At 41.4% G+C, this 23682-nt stretch overlaps 1 protein-coding gene across 1 annotated transcript; it reads right to left on the bottom strand.

The window, feature by feature from the left end:
• Positions 1-6264: 6264 nt before the first annotated feature.
• On the bottom strand, positions 6265-21072 carry PRDM14 (PR/SET domain 14). The gene is made up of 7 exons (XM_044657971.1): positions 20292-21072; positions 18147-18200; positions 17845-18002; positions 13829-14099; positions 11253-11455; positions 8841-8942; positions 6265-6495 (listed from the first exon to the last, which is right to left on the bottom strand). Exons 1-7 carry the CDS (start codon positions 21070-21072, stop codon positions 6265-6267), a joined length of 1800 nt encoding a protein of 599 aa, XP_044513906.1.
• Between the last annotated feature and the right edge of the window lie 2610 nt (positions 21073-23682).

Genomic DNA, 23682 nt, shown 5'->3' with positions numbered 1-23682 from the left:
GGGGGAAGAAGTTGACTTTCAATTTAAAGGCCTGGTCCTTCTTTCTAGGAAGAATTGGTCTTTTTTCAAATAGCACACCTCAGGCCACCAACCAAGAGCTGTTAGACTGGTTAGGGAGCTCTATACAAGTGTGTCACAGTGGAACTTTACATTTTATTTTCCCAACAAGGAACTGCTCATAATACAAATTTGTGGTGCCAGATATCAAACCCAGGAATGATTACTCTTTAATGCTTTGGCCAATTGGCATTATTTTTTTAAACCCTTACCTTGCATCTTAGAATCAATACTGTGTATTGGTTCCAAGACAGAAGAATGGTAAGGGCTAGGCAATGGGGGTAAAGTGACTTGCTCAGAGTCAGACAGCTAGGAAGTGTCTAAGGCCAAATTTGAACCCAGGACCTCCCATCTCTAGACCTGGCTCTCAATTCACTGAGCCACTCAGCTGCCCCCCAATTGGCATTATTAAAAATATAGATATCCCTAATTTTAAAGACATTTAAGTTTTGTCATTTTGAAGTTAATGCCCAAGTCATATTTCACTGAATATAAAGTAACAAGAATCTCATTTAAATATAGTATTTGAACTATGTCCTGGGACAGCTAAATGTCTGGTTCTTGGATCACATGTAAAAAATGAATACCAACTATAACTGAATCTACTCATAACACTGCTACTGGATCCTAAGTAAATCCCATCTTCCATCCTGTTCTTTTTCTGAATTAAGGCTTTGTTTCCTGAAATATTTTAGCTATAAGTACTGTCACTAGAAGCAGCACAAATAAAGTCCAAGCATTTTAATTGTTTCAAAATCTTATGAAATATTAATGATTTATTGAAACCCACAAACAACACTAACTAAAAGATGCCCGTATCTTCAGATGCTCTCCTGACCAAAGCATGTGACCATTGCTTCAGTCAGAGTTCCTAAGTTTTTGAAAATTCAATGATCTTTACAATATTACTATTACTGTATACATTGTTTTCCTGGTTCCAGCTTATTTCACTTTGTATCACTTCATATAAATCTTCCCAGGTTCTCCTCAAATGATCGTCCCCTTTATCTTAAAAACCAACAGTATTCCATCACATTCACATACCATGATTTGTTCAGTCATTTCCCAGTGGATGAATACTTCCTCAGCTTCCAATTCTTTGCTACCATTTAAAGTGTTGATACAATTTTGTCTGTATGGGTTATCTTCCTCTTTCTTTAATCTCTTTGGGATATAGACCAAGCAACAGTATTACTAGTATTTGCAGGGGGGTTATCAGTGTATAACTGGAGCTGTCCCTCTCTGGAGCCTCCCACTGACTAGTCTACCTCCTTTGATCTGAATGAAAGGCTCAGTGGATAGAGAACTGGCCTCAGAACCAGAAAATCCTGACCTCGAGTCTCTCCTTTGACGCATATGGCTGTCTGACCCTGAGCAAGTCATTTGTAAACTGCAGAGAAGGTCCTGAGCTATCCTGGTATGTGTTTCCTGCCCTGATGAAATCACAGATCCACTCGACTCCTTCCCTACCCTCTTTCGCCCTACGTTTATCTATGATAACATGTCAAACATTTATAACATAACTTCCATCCCTCCAGAAACCTGCTGGAGCAGCCTGCTTGCTATGGCCATCATGCATCTTTCCATTCTCATGTGGATTCTTTGTCCTTTTTTAATTTCCCTGTTGTCCAGGTGATCCAGAATTCAAAGCCATACAATAATCTACTAGGAGAACCCTGACTTTAGGGATGGTCTTCTACATCAGAGAACAGTTTCAATCACTGAAAAAGAAAAAATAAAACAAAATAAAATAAAATAAAAATAAAACCCAGTGGAATTGTGTGTCGGTTAAGGGGGGACTAACTAGGGGGGATTGGGGAGAGGGAAAGAACATGAAACATGTAAATATGAGAAAATATTCAAAATAAAAATAAAAATAAAATAAAATCAATCACTGAAAAAGGTCATGCAAGAAACGCAGAAGGAAACATTTGATTTTTCACTTGTTTATAAGGGTATTGGATGTGGGGTTTTGGTTTTTAAAATATTATTACAAAAATAATTAATATGGAAAAAGGTCATGCAGCCCAAATCAATCCTTCTATTTGCTCAATTCTGGATCTACTTCATTATCCATCTGAAGACCCTGTCTAAGACAATGCAGATCCATGCTTAAAAAAATAAAAAGATCTCTGGTCTATTTAGGAGTGAAGAGCTCTGCCTTCTAATTGAATGCCTCCTGGCAGCTAACTTTATGATCTTTGCCAGACCCATTCGTTTAATGTCTCAATTTCCCACTCTGTGCTAATGCAAGAACTGAAAAAATAAACATAAAGTGCTTTAGAATACTAAGAAAGGTTATGGTCTACACTTATCAAATATAGTACTGAAATAAACTATGCACATAAGTTAATAAACATGTATATGACATATTTTTGGTTGACACAATTTTATCAGGAATTTGTGGCACTGAAATACTCCTTCCAGTAATGTAACTTTGGTCATTTAGAGGCTTACAGAGTTGCCCAGAGCATGAGGTCACCTAACTTGTCACAAAGATCATGGATGTCAGAGTCAAGGTCTGAACCCAGGTTTTCCAGATTTTAGTCACCTGTTAGGAATTGCTCATCTATTAGACTGGTTGCCAAAGCATGCTGTTTGGAATACCACATAAAATTCTGTATACATGTTAGATTAACTAGCCTCCAATAATGACTTCATTTGCAGTTCCAAAACTAGCATTGAGTTTGTTATTTTGTTTTAAGACCAGAAAATTCCTTGGCTATATTCTGGGCCCAAGACTGCTAGGGATTCTCTGCATAAATTATTCAGCTGGTGAAGAAAGAGACATCATTGCCTGATTACTCTGATATCTGGCCTCTGTTGGATTTAAAGGCAGTTTTTAAAACCAGAAATCCGTAATCAAAATGTGCCGTGCATAGTTTACAAATAGGCATGCAAACAATGTTGGTAATAAATTCAAATATTAACAAAACACCATAATCAACATGCCTTAATGAACTGTAAACCAAAAGGAGTCCTAAAACCACAGGGTACATCCTCATTAGGATAAATGATAGAGGCTGACTGAGGGAAGGGGGGAAGGGGGAAAACAACAGGGAAGAAAGAAAAGGCATTATCTAAAGTAAAACCTGTCAATGCATTTCCACCTGCATTACAGATATTTCTCAAGAGGATTTGACAGCAATAAGGGATTTTCCTCTGGAATTAGCATCTATACAACACAGCAGGAATTGTCCCCAAGGACGAGGGGGCCAAATGTCTCTGTCCTAGGAGAAAGGTGGAAGGAAGGGAATGCTCTCAAAGGGCTCATCAGTAAGAAAATTTGTGGGAGGCGCAACCAGATTAATATACCTGAGGACAAAGAGAATTCAGAATTGTTTAATTCTGTTTTTCTATGCCTCTCTCCTCTCAAACATCTTTAAATTTCCATAGCAAATTATTTTTCTGGTTGTACAAAGGATATAAGAGTAGAATAAGGAAGATTATCTGTTGGAGAACATGGAAGGAAATTACGCGGAAGGCAACTAATTATAAAGAAGGCAACTAATCACAGAGACAACTGAGTGGCAAAGGAGAAAGGAGGAATTACAATCAATACAAAAATAAATGAAGGAAAACCCAAGACTAAGAGTCATAACTTAAATGTGAATGGATTCAACAATCCAATAAAACAAGAGGTAAAAGGTTTAAGAAAACCAAAGTCTACGATAATCTGCAGCTACAATCAAGAAACAAACATCACTTGACCCCCATTGCCTACCCTTACCACTCTTCTGCCTTGGAGCCAATACACAGTATTGAGTCCAAGACGGAAGGTAAGGGTTAAAAAAAAATATATATATATATAAAAAAAACACACCTAAAAAATCCACACGTACAGAATGAACATGAGACCAAATTTATTATATACAGAACACTTGACTCGGTGGGGGCTACACAAATAAGAGGTGAAACACATGTAAATGAAATCACATTTTTTCCCCATAAGTATAAAAAGGTTACAGATTTTCTGAAGGGCCCCTTCTAATGTAGATAGGAACTTAGTTTGCCTCAATACTTGCACTTGGCAAATAGTACCACTCTCCTAACTATATAGGAAAGGCAAGAAGCACCAAGCTAGAAAATATAGTTTAAGTGTATTTATACGTGACTCCTATTATCAGTAACCTTCTATTCATGCTTCTCTGAGAATTAAGGAAGGAAATTTTTTGTCATCGAATTTCCAAGCTGGAAAGTACCTCAGAGACCATCTAGTCCAATGAGAATCCCCACTGTAACATCCCCGAAAATAAATGGTCATCCATCAGTGACAGGGAATTTGCTACTTTATGAAACAGTCCATTACACTTTTTAAAAGTTCGATTAGGAAGATTTTTCTTCATACGGATTTGAAATCTTTGGTGTTTCCATGAATTGTTCTTTTGGGGCAAAAACAAAAGATCTTTTCTTTATATATTTGAATGAAAGAGTATTGCCAATCTCAAAGTGATCTCTTCTTTAGGATAATTAAATATCAAATTTTTTAAACAATTTTTAATTGGCATGATTTTGAATCATTCTCCCCACCTATACCATCCCTATATCCCCTCTTCTTTATCTGAATGTGCTCATTCCTGTCATTCCTAAAAGATAACCTAAGAAACTGTACATAATTCTACAGATACAGTGTGACCAACTTAGAGAATAGTAGGAGAGATTATGTGTCCCTGGCTTCTCCAAAGCATGAAAATGTTTAGAGGGTTAATGGTCCCTCCAAGGCCTAGCCTAGCTCAATATGGAAAGGCTCTGTCAAGAATGCCAGCCTCCAAATAATGAATTCTTTTGAGCCACAGAAACACTGGAAGACTATCTACTGAGTTCAGGAAAAGGGTTAGCACCTATGTTGGTGGAGGGAGGAACCACAACAAACGTGGATCCTCAAAACAGAAATAAACTGGCATTTGTTTTGCTCTTATGAAAAGCTTTGTAATCTTAAAGCACCATAGCAACACAGGCTATTCAAAAAGTACTTGTGGAATTCGGTCTTCTTTTAACCCAGGTGCATGTCTTTATTACATCTCCTCTTCTTAAGATCTGGAATTCCCAAGTCAAAATAACAACAATCCTTCCCATCTTTGTGTCAGCTGCATTTGAAATCTACCATCACCTAAAATCCTCACCCAAGTCACAGGTGAAAATGTAGACAAAACTTAAAACACCCACCAGTGTTTTAAGCTGCCTGATACCTTGCAGTTGTCCAGCATTCTTTACTTTTGAAGGAGTGTAGACCTGGTGGGGGATCCGCAGCGGACAGCATCCTTTCCCCAAGATTAGACCTACCCATTTTTCTTCAGTTTAATATGGTAAAGAGAATTTGCTGTGGGCCCTCCACGACTAAGTGACTCCTCTAGAATGTCCTCCCATTCTTTCTGTTTCAAAGTGCTTTCTTTCAGCTATAGACTCTTTCCCATAGTTCTATGCCCTAGGATGAACCAGAAGCTCTGCAGAACAGAAGACACTCACTTATCTATTATTCATCAGGAGTGAATGTATTTTAAAAGCAGAACTGAGCAAGAAGCTTGAGTATCATCTTTTGGGCTTTCTTTATTCTGTTATCATTTTCCCCTCATATGGTTGATGGATGTGTGCTAGGCAGATAAATTCTCTTCATTTGGCTCTCTTTCTCCAAATAAATTAGAAATAATCTACTTGCACTTGTGAAAAACATCCAAGCATAACAACCTAAGGGAACTAAGTGAATTCTAATGAGCATGAGGCCTTGAGCTCACTTTGGAATGATAGATATAGGTTAGAGAACTAGTTATACTAGTTGTTAATTCCATATTCTAGATCGATCCTAAGTGAATTTGCAAATTCTGAGTTTGAACAAAGACTTCTTTCCAAGTAGAACAGGAAAATATGACAGCTAGGGGCGATTTCAGTTCTGGGTCCAAAGACAAATATTTTAGAAAAGGCCTCCTTACTTTGCTAATTACAATATAAACGACATCTTCAAAAGATGCTCTGACACCTAGAGTGCCTTTGTTAATGACAATATAAATAACACTATGCCTCTGCTATGCAAGTACGACATAGTAGGTGTCCATGCTAAAAACAAGCAGCCCCCCACCCCCTGGTACTCCCACCCTACTGCATTTCTAGACCTTTGATACCCCAGATAAATCACCGAAGAAATCATGGGAACCAACACAGAAGGGAAATTGAGTTCATGGGCTAGAAGAAGCTGATGCCCCCCTCCAGGGGCTAGAGGACACCATGAAACTTCATGTGGCAGCGGAATTTCTCTTGCTCTGAGAAAATTTTCCCACAGATCCCACAGGAACAGCCTCCACCTTCCTTGTTGTGGGAACGTCGGACGTGGCTGTCGTGGGCAGCGTGGGAGGCGAAAGCTTTGCCACAGTACTTGCACTTGAAGGGTTTCTCCCCAGAGTGCTGCCTGATGTGAGTTCGAAGAATGCTGGAGGCAGTGAAAGCCTAAGTGCCAGGGAAGAGAGGAAAATTGAACAAATTAAATTCTTGATGAGAAAGGTAGAGGTTGGAGGACCATGGCTAGGTCTTAGAGGTCTTTCTTTTTTTTAAGTCCTTACCTTCCATCTTAGTTTTAATTCTAAGACATAAGAGAGGCAAAGGCTAGGCAATTGGAAAATTTGAGTGACTTTCCCAGAGTCACACAGCCAGCAAACCACTAGGGTAAGATTTGAGCCCAAGTCTTCCTGACCCAAAAGCCCAAAAGGCTACAGACAAAGTCATGTTGCCTCTCTTGGAATAACAATAACTAGCATTTCTATAGTACTTCCAGGCTCAAAAAGAACTTTATTGTCATTTTATCACCAAGGAGAAATAAAAGTAAAAGCCAAGGTTTTCAACTATTTTAAGACAAAAATAGTCATAGCTTGTATAATTAAAGGTGGCAATTGAGGTTCAAGATGAAAGGGAACCAAACCATTTGACTTAGGCACATTATTTATTCACCAGGATCTTCCCTCTAGAAGCTTGTGAGTATGGTGGAGTAGGGAGCAAGCCTTGGAATCAGGGAAATCAGGTTCAAGTTCTACTTCTTAGATATATCATGACTATGAGACCCTGAGTAAGTCCCTAAACCTCTTTGTGGTCTCGGTAACTCTTGAGACCATAAATTGACACTGAAATGATGCAAAGTGAAGTGAACAGAACCAAGAGAGTATTGTCCCTGGTTACGGCAATATTGTACGGTGATTGACCAAGAGAGGAAAGACAACAATCCCAAAGGACTCATGACAAAAAATGCCCCCTGTCTCCAGAGAAGAGAACTGATGAACTCTGGGTGCAGACTGAAGCCTATTTTTTCATGTTCTTTTTGGGGGGGAGGCAACATGATGAATATGGAAATATACTTTAGGTTTTTCATGACTTTTGAATGTATAATCGATATCATCACTTGCTATCTAGTGAGTTGGGGAGGAGGAATTTGGATCTCAAAAATTTTAAATGAATGCTTAAAAATAAATACTAATGGGGGCAGCTAGGTGGTTTAGTGGATTGAGGGCCAATCCTAGGTTCAAATCTGGCCTCAGATACATCCTAGCTGTGTGACCCTGGTCAAGTCACTTAACTGCCATTGCCTAGTCCTTACTGTTCTTCTGCCTTGGAACCAATACATAGTAGTGATTCTAAGATGGAAAGCAAGGGCCTCAAAAACAAACAAACAAATAAATAAATACTAACAAATAAACAAATGAAAGAATAAATGTGTTTTTGGAAAGGACTGCTGGAATTGACCAGCATGATTTTTTTTCTTGTGGGTCCAATACATGTCTTCTTTTACAAATGACAAATATGGCAATATAAATTGCGTGATAATACATGCATAAAAATATCAGATTATTTGCCATCTCAAGTGGGGAAGGAGAGAAAATTTGGATTGCAAAATATCAAAAACTGTCTCTACATGTAGCAAGAAAAAAATACAATATAGTATTACTGAAACAAAAAGGTAATACTTTAAAAAAAAGGAAGCCCTCTATTAAATTTTATTTTATACTATCAAAGTTAGTCAATAAATGCTTATTCCCATTTCTTTTCCCTGGTGAATTGTTACCTTTTTTTTTTAACCCTTTTGTCTTAGAATCATTATAGAGTATCAGTTCCAAGGCACATTTCTAAAGATATTTCTAAATATCTTCCCCAAATGAACAAAACTTTGAATTTGTAGGATGGGGAGCAGAGTTAAGGACTTTATTACTGCAACTTTCGAATTGTAATAAATGGCTATATTTGAGAGAGGTGAGGTGGCAAGGACCGACGCTTCTGTCACTCATGTCAGCATCCAAACATTCTAAAGTTTGCTTTCAGTCCCAACTTGCTGTTACAAAATTAGTCTTTTGGGGAACTCCCTCAGCCTCTTCACTCCCTAAACCTTACTTGGATGTTTAGATAGTAGCTATCTCTAGGACAGACAGTAAGGCAGAGCGTATTGGGCACTGCAATTAGAAACAGGCAGACTTCAAATCCCCCTCTCTCCCCTTAGATTCTGGGTGGCTTTGCCTCAGTTTATTCATTTGTAAAATGAGGAGTTACATGTATAACGCAGTGGGAATAACTCCGGGTTAGGGGAGGTAAGAGGGGAGGAAGACAACATGAATCATGTAATCTTGGAAAATATATATGTAAATTTGTTACTGGAATAAAAGAAAGAAAATGTGAAAGGAGGATGACTTCTAAGGGCTCTTCCAGCTCTAAAGTGACAAACCAAGGAACTCTAAGCTCCACGAGGGCAGATTCTACATCAATCTAATTTGGCCACAAAACAGCCATGCTCCCAGGAGGGAATTTCCACCTACCTTGTTACAGTAGACACACTTGTACGGCCTTTCTCCAGAGTGGACCCTCATGTGCTTGTTAAGGCTGGAGGACTGTGAGAAGCTCTTTCCACACATGGAGCACTGGGGGCAAAAGGGTCACGTGAGCCAACTACACACGGGTCATTAACACATGGCCAGCCCCAAAGAAACACATTTCAAAATAAGGGACATGTGAGAGGGAGGACCTGTGAGCCCCAATTCAGTACTTGTCTCCAGAATTCTTATAGGGCAACCCATAGCTACAAACCATCCACATTCTTAACCTTCCCCAGTTTCTACGCCCAATGTTAGGATCAATATAAAAGTTGGATTTATGGACCATAGCGTAAATTCATTAGTTTTAGAAGGTCCTTCTAATTGGCAACAGATTAATGAGTTCTGAATTGCACCTGCTGTCACTACCTGTGATTCACAAGGTTTTTTCCAAAGGAAAATAATAAATGTGATATTAGGCTGACATTATACATAGATCTGTAATCTCATTACTGTGTTGACACGTTCTCCAATGAGGCAAATCAAACCTTTCTTTGCCTGACTACCTTGTAGGACACTTCAATGAACATACATTTATTTATTAAGCACCTACGGTGAGACAGGCACTGAGGATACAAAGAAAAAATTAAATAATCACTATCTTTAGATTCTACTGGAAAGATCATAATGATCATTTGTTCATCTGACTCTGATCTAAGAGTTACAGAGCTAAGATACCTTTTAAAACAAAACTCAACACTTTCAGTAAACTCCTTATTGTCTGAGCTCTTTCTTTTTTTCCCTTTTTTCTCCTCCCTCCCTCCAGTGAGGTTATACCTGAGAGTGAGTGTGTATTGTAACAGTAAAGAGCATCAGAAACCTGGGTTCTAACCTTGGCAATACCTCTAACTTGCCATGGAATCTTGGGTATTTGCTATGTTTCGGGTACTCTGTTCAAAATAGGACACACACACCCCCCTGGAGCATGTAACCTAATGGGGGTGGGTGGGTTTCAGGCACATGCACAAATAATTGCAATATAAGATAAAATGTAAACAAGAAATGGTGTGTTGTTTCAGATATTTTGTGACCTTATTTGAGGTTTTCTTGGTAAAGACACTGGAGTGTTTGCCATTTCCTCCTCCAGCTCATTTTATAGATGAGAAAATGAGGCAAACAGTGTTTAAGTGACTTGCCCAAGGTCACACAACTAAGTACCTGAAGCTGGATTTGAACTCAAGAAGATGTCTTCCTGATTCTAAGTCCAGTACTCTAACCACTGCACCACCTACCTACCCACCAGAGAGGACCCAAATGTTAGGAGAAATTGAAGGAGATTTCATTTTCAGCTGGGGAAAATGGATAAGACTTCTTAAAGGAGGTGGTAAGCTAAGTTCAACTCTCTAAACCTCAGTTTCCTTACCTGTAAAATTAAGGAATCAAAACAGATCGATTTTTTAAAATCTCCTAATTCTAAGGTTTTAAAAATGACTCAAGATTCAGATCCAATCCTTGCTACAGTAGTTTAAACCTTTCTCTAGGTCAGTGGTTCCCAAACTTTTTTGGCCTACCACTCCCTTTCCAGAAAAAATATTACTTAGCCCCCTGGAAATTAATTTTTTTAAAATTTTAATAGCAATTAATAGGAAAGATAAATGCACCTGTGGCCATCACTGTGCCCTCTGGATTGCTGCAGCACCCAACAGGGGGAGGTGGAGCCCACTTTGGAAATCACTGCTCTAGGTGAAGGGCTTTTAAGAATTCATCTCATCAGTGGTTTAAGTCCTAAGGAAGGCTCCGGGAAAGAGAAAGAGGTCCAGAGGAGTTGAAATAGCTCTCTAACCAATTTGTGGGCAGAGACATCTGCCTTTCTTTGTAGCCCCACCACTTAGGGTGGGGTAGAGTACTTTGTCAAAGCTTGATAAATGTTTGTCAATTGACTTTCTTTTTCCAATATTGTTCCTTCAGCAACCTCAGAAGTAGTTCCCTGTTTTTCCTGCTCCCTGAACCCTGAATTATACCCTCCTTTTCCTGGAGAAGGGCACCAAATCAGTAAGGGGAAGAGGAGTTGTCTTAGTTCCAAATTTAGCCACTAATTTGCCATGTAAAACCTTGGCCAAGTCGTTTACTATGGCACGTCCCAATGTTCCAAATCTATAAAAACAAGGGAAGGAAGACCAAAGAGCACCAGGGCTTTAAGGAAGAAAGGATGCTGCCAGGGGGCAAGGAAGGAGAGTAAAGAATGAATGGAATACCAAAGGAAAAAAGTGGCCTGAGGAGAAAGAAAGGAATTAATAAATGATCATAAATAAGGAATTAATAATTAACACATGAAGAAAAGGAAGAGAGTTCCGTGGATCATCTTGAGGTTAGAGAACTAAACCCCACTCCTGGCCAAGAGTAGTCCTTTTCTCTTACCTTGTGAGGTCTGTGCTTTTCGTGGACGTGTAGGATGTGGATGCGGAGGCGGTCCCGCTTCTCGAAGGATCGACTGCAGAGGTTGCAGGGGAATTTCCGGTCCCCTTGGTCCACACAGCGGGTGTATTTGAGGTGTTTGTCTCTGTAATATTTGTAGGCAAATACTTTGCCACACCTTTCACACTTGTGACTTTCTCCTGATTCTGTTAAAAACAAGGAGATCACTGTGAGACCTACCAGGGCAAGTCACTTAACCCCAATTGTCTAGTTCTGACCACTTTTCTGCCTTGGAACTGATACTTAGGATTGATTCTAAGATAGACCTTAAGGGTTTAAAAACCAAAAAAAGACAAGGACATCAGAGACAAAAAGGGTTTACACACTTCCTCCTCTCTTATCTGTCCCAGGACTAAAGACATTTTAGTTCCAGTAGCAACCCTAAAGGGCACAATTCTTCCACCATCACATGGCCAGCAGATCCACAGAAAAAAAGCTTCCTAAGCAATCATTGTGATTATTTTCTTCCTTCCATTAGGCCCCTACAGACATTCCTGGTATCTGAAAGAACACTAGATTGTAATCCCTTCCCTGGAGGGGTAGAGGAGAGGATAGCTCAGCTACTTTCTAACTATCTGACCTTGGGCCTCGGTTTCCTAATTTATAAAATAGGAATACGTATTGTAATATAAAAAATATAATATAACATATAAATAATATAAAACAAAATGACCAATAATATAAATAATATAATTCTATAAATGGGAATATTAGAAATGAAATATTCTAACATAAATAATAGAATATAAAACACATATAAATATAGAATGCAATACAACAAATACATAAAAATATAAATAATGTTATCAGAAGTTTACATAATTACATAAAATGGGAATGATAATTCAACTCATCACCTACCTTAAGTACTATGGTAAGAAACAAATGAGATAATCCTAACATTTTTATTTAAAAAAAAAAAACTGGATCTGTGATTTTGTTTCACATATCGTAAAGAACACTACCAATTTCTGAGTTCCTACCCTGCAATCTTAAGTCACAGGCATATGCATAGAGGTTAAGGGACTTGTCAAGAGAATCAAAGGAAGAACAGCTGGGTGGCTCAGTGGATAGATAGCCAGAGTTAGAGCCAGAAGGTCCTCTATTCAACTATGGCAGCAGATACTTACTATCTGTGTGACCCTGGACAAGTCAGGTAACCCCACTTGCCTGGTCCTTACCATTCTTCTGTCTTGGAACTGATAATTTATACATAGTATTGGTTCCAAGGCAGAAGGTAAGGGGATAAAAAAAAAGATACTGGAAAATGGGTTGCCATTCCTTCTTCTGCTCATTTTATAGAAGAGGAAACTGAGGCAAATAAGGTTAAATGACTTGTCCAGGATCCCACAGTTAATACCTGTGAGAGGCCAGATTTGAACTCAAGAAGACAAGTCACTGTATCCACTGCTTCACCTAGCTACATATTAATCCACAGAACTTTCTAGCCTGCTTACAGAAAGTAAGAGAAAATCTCATGAATGAATCCAAGATATTCAAGAATCCCAGAGGAAAGAAAGCCTTCTCCAGGGCTGCAGGGAAGGTCATTATAAGTTAAGAACACAGCCCTGGCATATTTAACAGGTGGCTAAGAAAACAAATGAGCTACTTGATAAAGGACAAGAAAGGAGAATCACAGAATTGGTGGTTAGCCTTTTTTCCCCCATCAGAATAGAGTCTAGCACTTTCAAGGAGGTGGCACTCTTCCCTGGGTCCCTGCTGGGAGACTTTTGCTAAGAGCTAGAATTTTCTAAGATGAAGAAATAGCCTTCCCGCTCCCTGGCAGGGAGAGGTCAGCAATCTTTTCAGACAAAACTGTAAAATGACAATAAAAGTTAAGATCAACAAAGAATGGGATGTAGATCACTCATTGGCAGGAGGGAAAATAGGAAAAGAAAACTATCAATGACCTGAGATTCCATAATAGTACAAATGAAACTAAGCACTCATTGAAAAACTGCCAGATTGCTCATTTCTCTTAAGTTTTACATTATAGTCTTTTCCGGGGGGGCCTGCAGCCTGCTCTTTTCCTTCTCTTTCTAGGTACCCCTCCCACGTAAATACCCTATTTGCAATGACAAGGAACCCCATCCTCTCACTCAACCCAAGTCTATTTCAAGTACATTAATTGCCCCTCACCTTCCTTCCCCTAAACAAAACCAGACACCCTGGTCTCAAGCCCCACTATCTTTACCCCATGCATGCCTCACCTGCTGGGGGACCCCAGGAGAGGAAAGCCTAGATGGAGGAGGAGAGACATTAACTAGCAATACACCTTCCTTACCCCAGGATGTCTATGCTTATTTAAATGAAGGTTGGAAAAACTCTTCCATGCCTCTTTCCAGGCTTTCCAGGGGCACCAGACTGCCAAAGGGGTTCAGGACACAAAGGGAGGCTAAAAGCTCCGAGGCTAGACTAAGGTCAATTGTATTGCCAAATCTCAGGCAACTCCTGCCTTCTAAGGAAAATGCAGAGCTGCAGAGGCTCTAAACAGAGTGGAGTGGCGGGAGGGTACTCACCTTCTGGGGGCCCCGGTTGCTGCTTCCCTTTGTCCACAACTTTCAGACTCACAGGGATACCCAGGAACTGTTGGTAGCAGTCTCCATACCATACCAGCAGCTCCTGGTTGGGCAGGATTTCTTTGCAGCTCTCATAAAATATCTGGCCTTGACACTGGACCGCTGACAAGTTCTGTTCCTCCGGGAAACGGGCACAGTTGACTAAAGACATCCAATTCCCACTGGCTCCTTTTCCATCTATGAAGTGACTCAAATGACCATCTTCAAAGATCTAAACCAAAGGAGAGAGGCGAGGGAGAGCAGAGAAGATGAAATGAATGAGAACAGAACTTTGTGGGGGAAAGGAATATCCCCCCCAAAAATTTTGTGTGTATTGTTTCCAAATGAGGAATTTGGATTAAATGGCCTCAAAATGTAGGATCCTATGATTCTTCTCTTTCCCACTCTTATTAGTACAATGATATTTAAATAAAGATTTTTCATTTCAAAGTAAACCTTTTCTAAACACTTAATGTGTATGGATAAGGCACTGTGTTAGGTGATGGAGTCAGTCAACAAGCATTTAGTAAGATCTTATTATGTCCAGGCAGCTAGATAGTTCAGTGGTTAGAGCACCACACCTAGAGACAGGGAGCCCTGGGTTCAAATCCCACTTTAGACACTTCCTAGCAGTGTGATTCAGGATAAGTCACCTAACCCCCATTGCCTCCCCCTTACCACTCTTTTGCCTAGAACCAATTCTTAGTATTTATACTAAGAGAGAAGGTAAAGTTGAAAAAACAACAACAACAAAAAAAAAAGATCTCAGTATGTCCTAAACACTATACTAAAGGCTGGGGACACAAAAGAAAGGCAAAAACAGCCCTTGTCCTGTAGGCATTTCATATTCTTTTTTTTAATTTTTTAGACATTTATTAATATTCACTTTTAACATGGTTACATGATTCATGCTCCCACTTTCCCCTTCACCCCTTACAGTCCCCCCACCCATGGCTGATGCACATTTCCACTGGTTTTAACATGTGTCCTTGATCAAGACCTATTTCCAAATTGTTGTTAGTTGCATTGGGCATTTCATATTCTAAAAACTCTTTCTTATCTAGCTGTAGTGATGACCCCAAACACCTGCCAGAATATACAATTTATTTCTTTCTAGAAATGCAATTTTTGTACTCGTGAAAGAGCTGCACGGATCTCAGTTTTACAGATGAAGAATCCATGCTTCAGAAGGGGTTAGCAGTGGCAGAGACTAGATGCAACCTCAGGTCTGGAGACCCCCCAATGTCAGTAATCCTTCAGTATGCTCCATTGTGCTTTCCCCATATTAAATACATTATCATATGCATAAAGGATCCAAGTCAGTTTGCTCTTTCCCACTTGAAAAGGACTAAAATGATATCACTATGTCAGGGGCAATGCACAGCGTATGGCACTGTGGCAGATCAGACCAATATGAGTGTGGAAGGCTCTGCCCAGGTCAGGTACAAACAGCCAGGGTTTGCACAGCTCATGTTTCTTTTGAGCCGCTATAATTCTGATTTGTTCATCTAGCCCAGCACCTTCGTTGATGCAGAATGATCCTGTGCCAGCATCTCCCTTGTCTGACAATTGATACCAAAGTTCTTTAAAGAGACCTTTAGAGTGTCTTTATATTGCTTCTTCTAAGTAGATGTCAAGAGTCATCATTTCATTCTTTTATAAAAACTGCTTTATTTAAAAAAAAAAAAAAAGTACCTCCTCCTGCCATTAATTTGGGAAAATTACTAACTTCCCTTCTCTGAGGCTTAGTTTCCTGGTCAGTAAAATCGACTGGATTCTGAGGTCTGTTTCAGCTCTAAATTTCTGATCTATCAGATTGTGAACTCATTGAAGGCAGGGATTGTTTTTTAGCATCCTCAGTGCTTAGTGGTGTTTGCCACATAGCAGGTGCTTAAATGTCGTTTGAGTACTGCTTTTTAGTTTGGCAGGACCTGCTAGAGTCTGCCTTCTGACCTCCACTCACATGGAGTTTGAAAACCTAACATTGCCTTTTTTTTTGTTATTGTAGCAGGAGATGAGTAGAAAATTAATAAATTAGGTAGCAAGTTGATTTTAAGAGTCTAGCTGTGTGACCCTGGGCAGGTAGCTTAACTCCATTTGCCTACCCCTTGTCCTGTCTTAAGAGTTGTTACTAAGACAGAAAGTAAGCATTAGGGGGGAAAAAAGTCCATTGGCATAAGAAATTACCAGTGAGAAAATTCCCTATACCAATACAGGTCAGGACCTTCTCTATAACATCTTGTAGTCTTTAAATGATCCCTCTACTGCAAATATTAATAATATGGAAATAGGTCTTGCTCACTGACACAGGTAAAACCCAGTGGAATTGCTCTTTGGCTAAGGGAGGGGAGTAAAAGGAGGAGAGGGAAAGAACATGATTCATGTAACCATGGAAAAATATTCTAAGTCAATTAAATAAATAAATAAACTTTAAAAAATCTTGTAGTCTTAAGTAATTGTTAGGTTAAGTGACTTGCCCAGGATGACAAAGCCAGTCTATGTCAAGACCTGAACCCAGGTCTTCCTGACTGCAGCTTTCAATCATTAAACTGGTTTATCTCTCTGGATAGAGGTACTTTGTGTTAAAAGGACTATAAGGTGTTGCCTGTGTAATCTCAGTTACTGGGGAAAACCAAGGCCGGGAATAGATCCCTCAAGCTCCAGGGTTATTAATTGCAGGAAGATTAAAGGGACTGGCTATCTGCATTGAGCCCTGGTCCAGTAGGGTGAGTCCCTTAGGGTCAGTGGACCAACAGGATACCTAAAGAGGGGCAATAGACTCAGGGCCAACCCAGAGAAGTCAAAATTTCCATGCTAATCAGCAGTGGGATCAAACCTATGAATTGCTGCTACTCTTTTAGCCTGGGCAAGATGGGAAGATACTGGGTTTAAAAAAAAAAAAAAAAAAGAGTGGAGAGATGGCATAAAGGGATGATTCTTGAGATGTGTCTCCTAAGATCCTTTATGTACAGATAACAATATTGCATTTATCTAATACATAAATATTATGCCTTTCCATATACTGTATTCCTAAATCAACTTTCAAAAAGATTATGAAGTGGGGAGAGATATGATAGAAATCAACTATAATATATAATAATACAACATAACATAAGGTAACAACCATACACCTAACTACTTCAGGATTTTTCAGTGATTTGAGATTGCTTAAATTCTCCAAACCCACTTGCTTCTCTATCTATAAAACAGGGACAATATAGCTAAGTGGCACAATATTGGACCTTATGTCAGAAGGCCCTGAATTCAAATTTGCCCTTAGACACTTACTGGCTGTGTGACTCCTGGGCAAATCACTTAATCTCTGGCTGCTTCAGTTTCATCTTCTGAAAAAATGTGAATTATGCACTTATCTCCCAGGTGTTTATGGGGATCAAAAAATGAGATACTGTTTGTAAAGTGCTTTATTAACCTTAAAGTATGGTTTAAAATACTAGCTATTATCATTAATTTTTGGACTAGTTGATTTATATATCACTGACTCTCCTTTGCACATTTTATTATAAAGATTTTTTTAAACCAGTTACATGTAATAACAAATTTCCATATACACTTTCCAAAGTTATAAGATCTAAATTGTCTCCCTCCCCTCTCCTGGAGCTGGCAAGCAATTTCATCCGGACTCTCCCCGTTTTATCTCCACTTTGCACACTTTCCAAAAGATATAAAGGAGGTTCATTATTCTCTGCTAGTTTACTCTTAGCTAAGAGTGTTTTCCATTTGCACTTAGGGGAATAAGTATAGGTCTTTTCTAGAACAGTTTTATAAAAGGGATAGTCCAGACAGAAGATTATTATGTATGTGCATATGGAAATCTCCCCAGAAAGCTCTCCTACTGGGTCTCTAGATGATTTCCCTCCTGGAATTTTCCCCCTACAGCCTGCTTAGCCCAAGGCTTCTCCTCCCTCTACCAATCCCCTTCCCCTCAGTGGCACGGTCAAAGGAGGTGATTGATTTACCTCCCACATCAGGGAATTGTCTCCATAGGTCTTGATCTCACTGGCGTTGACCACTTTACCCAGAAAGGGCCCAAACCTAATCCCCTTAGGAACAAGGCTGCTGCAGAATACCCCGTACTGAGGGATGTCACCACACATGGTCTTCAGTATGCACAGACCTGCAGAAGAAATCCAAGGTGGGGAGGAAAAGTTGAAAGGAGGAGGGAAATTGGAACTGATGGCTAAAGAGAATGGGGAGAGGAGGGGTCGGAAGTGCCCCTAGTTTCAGGGTAAGTTTGTCATAACTACGGAGTTCTACTTACCTTCAGGTAACTTCAGGGAGTCTTTATCCAGAGATTGAATCACTGATTCTGCCCCTGGAAAACATGCACATGCTTTCATTAAAGATCGGAGGAGAGTTAGGTTAAGAGGAAGGAGACTAGGCTCGGAGGCCGTCACTTCAAGATAGGGCTAGTTTTTTGTGTCACAGCCCTGCCTTTGGCAATTCGGGGAAACCAATGGAACCCTTGTCTCAGGGGGGGAAAAAATTTTTTTAACGCAGAGCATACATAGGATTACAAAGTAAGCCAATTAAATTGAAATAATGTTATCAGCTCCTTAAATGAGAAATTCTTGTCCTGTGGTCTATCTGCCTATGCCTAGCCTTTAAAATTTTTTTTAAACTGTAAATAGTAAGAATGAAAAAAAAAAAACGAACACCCAAAAAAGGCTTTAAATTATGATGATTCCCTTTAGCCAGTAGGCAAGATTTGAGATGACTTAAGAGCCTATTATGTGCTAAGGTCTGGAGATATCAAAGAAAGGCAAAAGACAGTCTCCGGGAAAAGATGCAAATAATTATGTACACATTATATACAAGATAAATTGGAAATCATCATTTAAAAGGAAAGGCACTAGAATCAAGGGACAGCAGAAACCGAACTCCATAGATGACGGAGGTTTTAGCTAGGACTAGAAGGAAGCTATGGAAGCCAAGAGGCAGCCATCAGGGAGAAGATCTTTCTAGATATTTGCGACAGTTGGTGAAAAATCGAAGATGACTGTCTTGAAGGGATAGCAAGAAAGCCAGTGTCACTGGACAGCAGAATACATGGAGTTGGAGGTGGGAGTTAAGGTGTAAGAAAATTGGAGAAGTGTATGTGGAAGGGACATCAGCTTATGAACGTCTTTGAATGACAAATAAGATTTTATATTTGATCCCGGAGGTGATACGTAATCAGTGGGGACTCTATATGGGAAGAAGATCGCTTAGACAACCAGAGTGGAGAGAAACTTGCGGTGGGAGTCTGTGAGTGTAGAATAGAATATCTGTACCCAGACGTGGTTGATGTGCTTGTTGACTGGTTTTGCTGACTAGCCTTCTCCCGCCCCCCTTTTAAAAAATCGTTATAATGAGAAGTCTCAATGGATGGGGGGAGGGACCGGTTATATTCAGAAATAAAAAGTAGTGTTAAAAACAAGCTATTAAAAAAATAAGATTGTTAATGAAGATGTATGGATGCCTTTTGTTTTTACAAGTCGTTTTTGGGCACTCTCTTGTAAAAAGAAAAACAGTTCAAAGAAAAATCAAGGCAGAAACTCCCTTTTTATGCCATCTTTCGCACTTAGTGCTTTCCCTATCTCTCTACCCAAAAGCAAATAAGTGTATTTGCTCGTAAGCACAGACTCTAGTCGAACCATCGCACCCACCTCGATTCTCTCAATAAAACTCTTAGTTGCTCTCTATTACCTGCAGGCTCAAATTCAAACTCTTCTTTTTGGCATTTAAACAACTTTGCGCTTTCCAAGCTTATTCCGCTCGGCTCCCCTCCTCAGATCCTACGATTCTGTGACATTGGCCTTCTTTAGCGGCTCCTCGAAGCAGGCATAGCCATATCCCAACTCCTCCTTTTCACTGGCAGTTCTAGCTATCCCTCATTCCTAGAAAGTTCTCCTTCCCTTCTGCCATACCCATTCAAATGCCACTTGATGCAGAAAGTTGTTGTGTTGTTTTTTTCCAGTGTCCCCCGCATAGTTGTATCTAGGTGCTACGGAAGCCAAGAGGCAGCGATCAGTTCCACACCACATCTAAGTGCTTATGCACAGAGGTTCCTTGCCATTTACACAGTTTTTATAGTTATCAGTGGGTCGTTGAGGGTGGGGCTGCGGGTTTGCCTTTCTTGGTGTATAAAGAGCGGCTCAACGCAGATTAAGCGCTTTAATAAAATGCTGGTTGAGTGACTGACAGACCAACACCCCTAAGCCTATATTACCTAGGTCGCTCATTGCATTTATTGCCTCTTCTCCACCCACCCACTTCCACTTCTCGATCTCTTAAAACAAGTTCAAGAGATAAAAATTGCCCAGATCCTCCTATCCTCCTCCGTCCCTACTATGACTAGCTTTCGCCGATCCCTCCTGGCCAGTCTAGCCCAACCCACAAATTCGCTCAATCTCTCCTACCTTACCTGAGCTGTCGGGGGGTACCCGGAGCCCGGAGATAGCGCAGTGCAGTCTGGCCGGCAGCTGCTGGGAGCGGATAGCCCCGTACAAGACCAGGCGCAACTCGTCCTCGGTGAAATCGTACTGCCGGGGGGTCTCCTGCTCCGCTCTCTGAGAGCTGGGGCCCGAGTCTAGATAGCGCTTCTTTCGAGGGGAGTAGGAAAAGAGCCCGCTGGGCGCTGGGCCGCTAAGCCACTGCGGAGAGATCTTGGGTGACGAGAGCTTGGTAGGCCAGGGGACCGAGGTCTCGGCCAGCGGAAGGATGAGGCTGAGGTTGTGGCCGCCGTTCTGACAATCTTTGTTGCTGTTGCTCTCGCTGCCGCTGCCACTGCCTCCGCCAGCGATGCTGCTGTCCACGGGAAGCAACCCCTCCTTGGGGAAAGGACGGCCGTCTTCTGGGGACACACTGCCAAAGAAGGGCAAAGAGCCTGGGGGCAAGTTATAGAAAGGCTCTCTTGGCAGGGCCGGACCGTGGTTCAGGAAAGTAGGCATCCCGTTGAAACCGAAGTGAGGCAGCGCAGTAGAGTTTAGCACTGGCCTTCCCAAAGACTTGAGAGGATGAAAAAACCCGGGGGAACTGCCCGGGGGAGAGCTGCCTGGGGACGAACTGGCCAAGCTATCCCCATACTGGCCGTGGGGCAGTAGAGGAGGGTAGTAGCCAGCCACGTGGGCAGCGTTGCGCCAGAGGTTCTCCTCTGCGTATACCTTCTCCTGAGACCCCAGCTCACTTGTTAAAGTTAGGGCCATGCCCAGGGCAAAAGTGCGGGGTTAAGAGATGGGGAGGGCTGAATCTGCTAGTCCTTGGGAACCGGAGATTCCTGGGCGATCTGTGGGAGGATAAAAAGAGGAAAGTCAGTTTTTTGGCGCTGCGGTAGGGAGCATCACCTTCCCAAATTAGGGAAGTAAATCTCTATAGAGCGTAGCGTAGGACAAGAGACATACCCAGGTTCTTAATATCTCTTTTCCCACCTGAGCCAGCCCAGGGAACACTGGATCAGGTTTACAACCCGATTAAGAAAAACAAAGCAGCCGAATTCAGAGTCCTTCCTGATTGGGGCTTTCCTTCGGACCTCCCACCCTAACGCGGACCCCCCCAATAGGTCAATATCAGATTCCCTCCCCCTTCTCAGCGCTTCTCGCCTCTATGCACTCCTCTGTACCGCTTACAAAGGTCAGTTCTCTGGCCAAACCTGAGAGCTGGGGGCGGGGGAGGCTTTGAACTCCGGGGCTAACGGGACACCGGGCACCTGAGACCCGCAGGTCAGCAGCTGGCTCAAGCCGGATGAATCTAGAACAAAGGAAGAGTCGGGGGCGAAGAGAAAAGGGAGGTCAAGAGGCGGGCCGTCGAGAACTGAGAGGGAAATACCCAGATTCTGCAAAGTGAGTGTAGATCTAATGTAGATCTTTGTAGATCAAGAAGTAATTCCCAAGTTTCAGTTCCACTGACACCTGTTAAGTGCCTACTGCAGAATTCCAGGCCCCCCTGGCTTCCTAAAGAAAGCTGGAGTGTGGTACAGTGGGGGAGAAGTAGAACTAACTGGGTAAAACAGAAAAGGACTTGGAGTTTCCCCTAACCCCATCATTTTCTGTGCACCTCCGGAGACTATTCGAAGAGCTCGGACCTTTCCTAGGATCCAATGAGATAACATTGAAAAGCACTTAGCACAGTGCCGGGCATATAGTAGGCTCTTAGTAAAATGCTTACACCCTCCCCTTCCTTTATATCCAGGTTGAGCCACATTCCAGAAGTGCACCGAGATCTCCCTCACACTAGGGGGAAAGGGAGTGTAAGGTCGCCAAAGTATTGGGATTCATGCTGGGCAATGGCCGTAGAAAAGGGTAGGGAGTGGGAGGGAAAGGATGGGACAATCCGGATTGAATGAGCCAGCAGGGCCAAAGGAGCAGAGGAAGAGCTATAAGCTCTCCAGTACCCCAAGATTGGCCCACTTCTTTGCCTTCCAACTCCACACAATCCACAGTCAACTTGCTCTAAAAGGATGCTTTTTTAATGAACACCAAGCAAGTTAAAGAAGGCTGAGGCATGAAGACCTTTCAATGCGGTGGATCTGATCTAATGGGCAGGATCAATGAACCCAATAAAGGAAACCAAGCAGGGTCGTGACTCTGGAGTTAAAGAACATGAGGTCAGGGGAAGAGGTCGGCAGCAATGAGCGCATCTGTTTCCTCCCTCCAGATCTCTTTCCCAACTTCTCCACCAAAGGCTCAAAAATTAGGGCTTTTCAGGCTACCAATCATCACACAAGCCCTGAACCTAAAATATGCTACTTCTTTTAGGATTAAGTCTGCAGCAAAGAACAAATCTCCCGGAGTGGGGGGGTGGGGAAGCTCTGAAAACCTTACACAAAATGAGCAGATACTGCTAGTCGGTATTTATTGCAAGCATCTGATATGTGCAAGGCACTACAAGCGATTGCTAAATTTTGCAGTGTACGCACACACACCACCGACAATTGCACAAACTACGCTTTATTTTTCCAAAGAAGATCCCCTTTCTCTTCCTCCACCTAAAGGCCCTTAGAGAAAGCAAGAAAAGTAAATGCATTGTTAAAAAGATAGACAGGCAAACTGTGTTCTTCCCACTCAAAAAAAAAAAAAAGTTTCAATCTGCACTGAGTCCATCACCTCCTCTGAATTGGGGGAAGGGAACCTGTTTCTTCCCCAGTTGTATGGACCACAATTCCTACTTGCTAAACCTAGCCTTCTAAACAGGAGCATACTCATATGCTACAAGTCCAGAAAATAGCATCTTTGGTACAGATAAAACTCCCATATCCTTCCTGTCCCGCCCCTTCATAGGAAAGGGCATACTGGGGTCCAAGGTCTGACCTGGACTAACCTTCCTCTTCTGCTACTCACTAAAGACTCGTGTGTTTCAGTCTGAGGCATCAATTCGAGATATTCTCTAGATGGTTCCCGTGGGCTAGGGGGCCTCGCGTGGAAGGTTATATCGGTCTGGAGAAAACGTTTTTCGGAGAGAGCTACCATCGTTTTTTTTTTTTGTTTGTTTGGGGTTTTTTTTGCCAGACACCCGTTGTTTGCTTAACTTTGATAGGTTCGGCTAGGATGAACCAAAGCAGATGGCATGAAAAATGCCTGGCAGAGTTGGGAGTGGGGAGATGAAAGGGAGAGAGAGAAAGAGATGAGGGAGCAGTGAGTGGGGAATTGGACTGTGATCCACGAAAGTCCAGAGATCCATCTCTTCCCCACCCCCTGCAGTAGCTATTGGCCAGAGCTCTCTACTCCTGCTTTGGGCCACTAGGGAACAGCTACTTAACACATTATTGCTACCAACTAACTACCTGCAGATGTAAGGAGAGGATGATCTGGCTCCAGAGA

Source organism: Gracilinanus agilis, chromosome 1, assembly GCF_016433145.1.
Source record: "Gracilinanus agilis isolate LMUSP501 chromosome 1, AgileGrace, whole genome shotgun sequence".
NCBI classification, from domain to species: Eukaryota; Metazoa; Chordata; class Mammalia; order Didelphimorphia; family Didelphidae; genus Gracilinanus; species Gracilinanus agilis.
The sequence above is the reverse complement of the archived record's forward strand: the minus strand, read 5'-3'. Positions and strand labels throughout refer to the sequence as shown.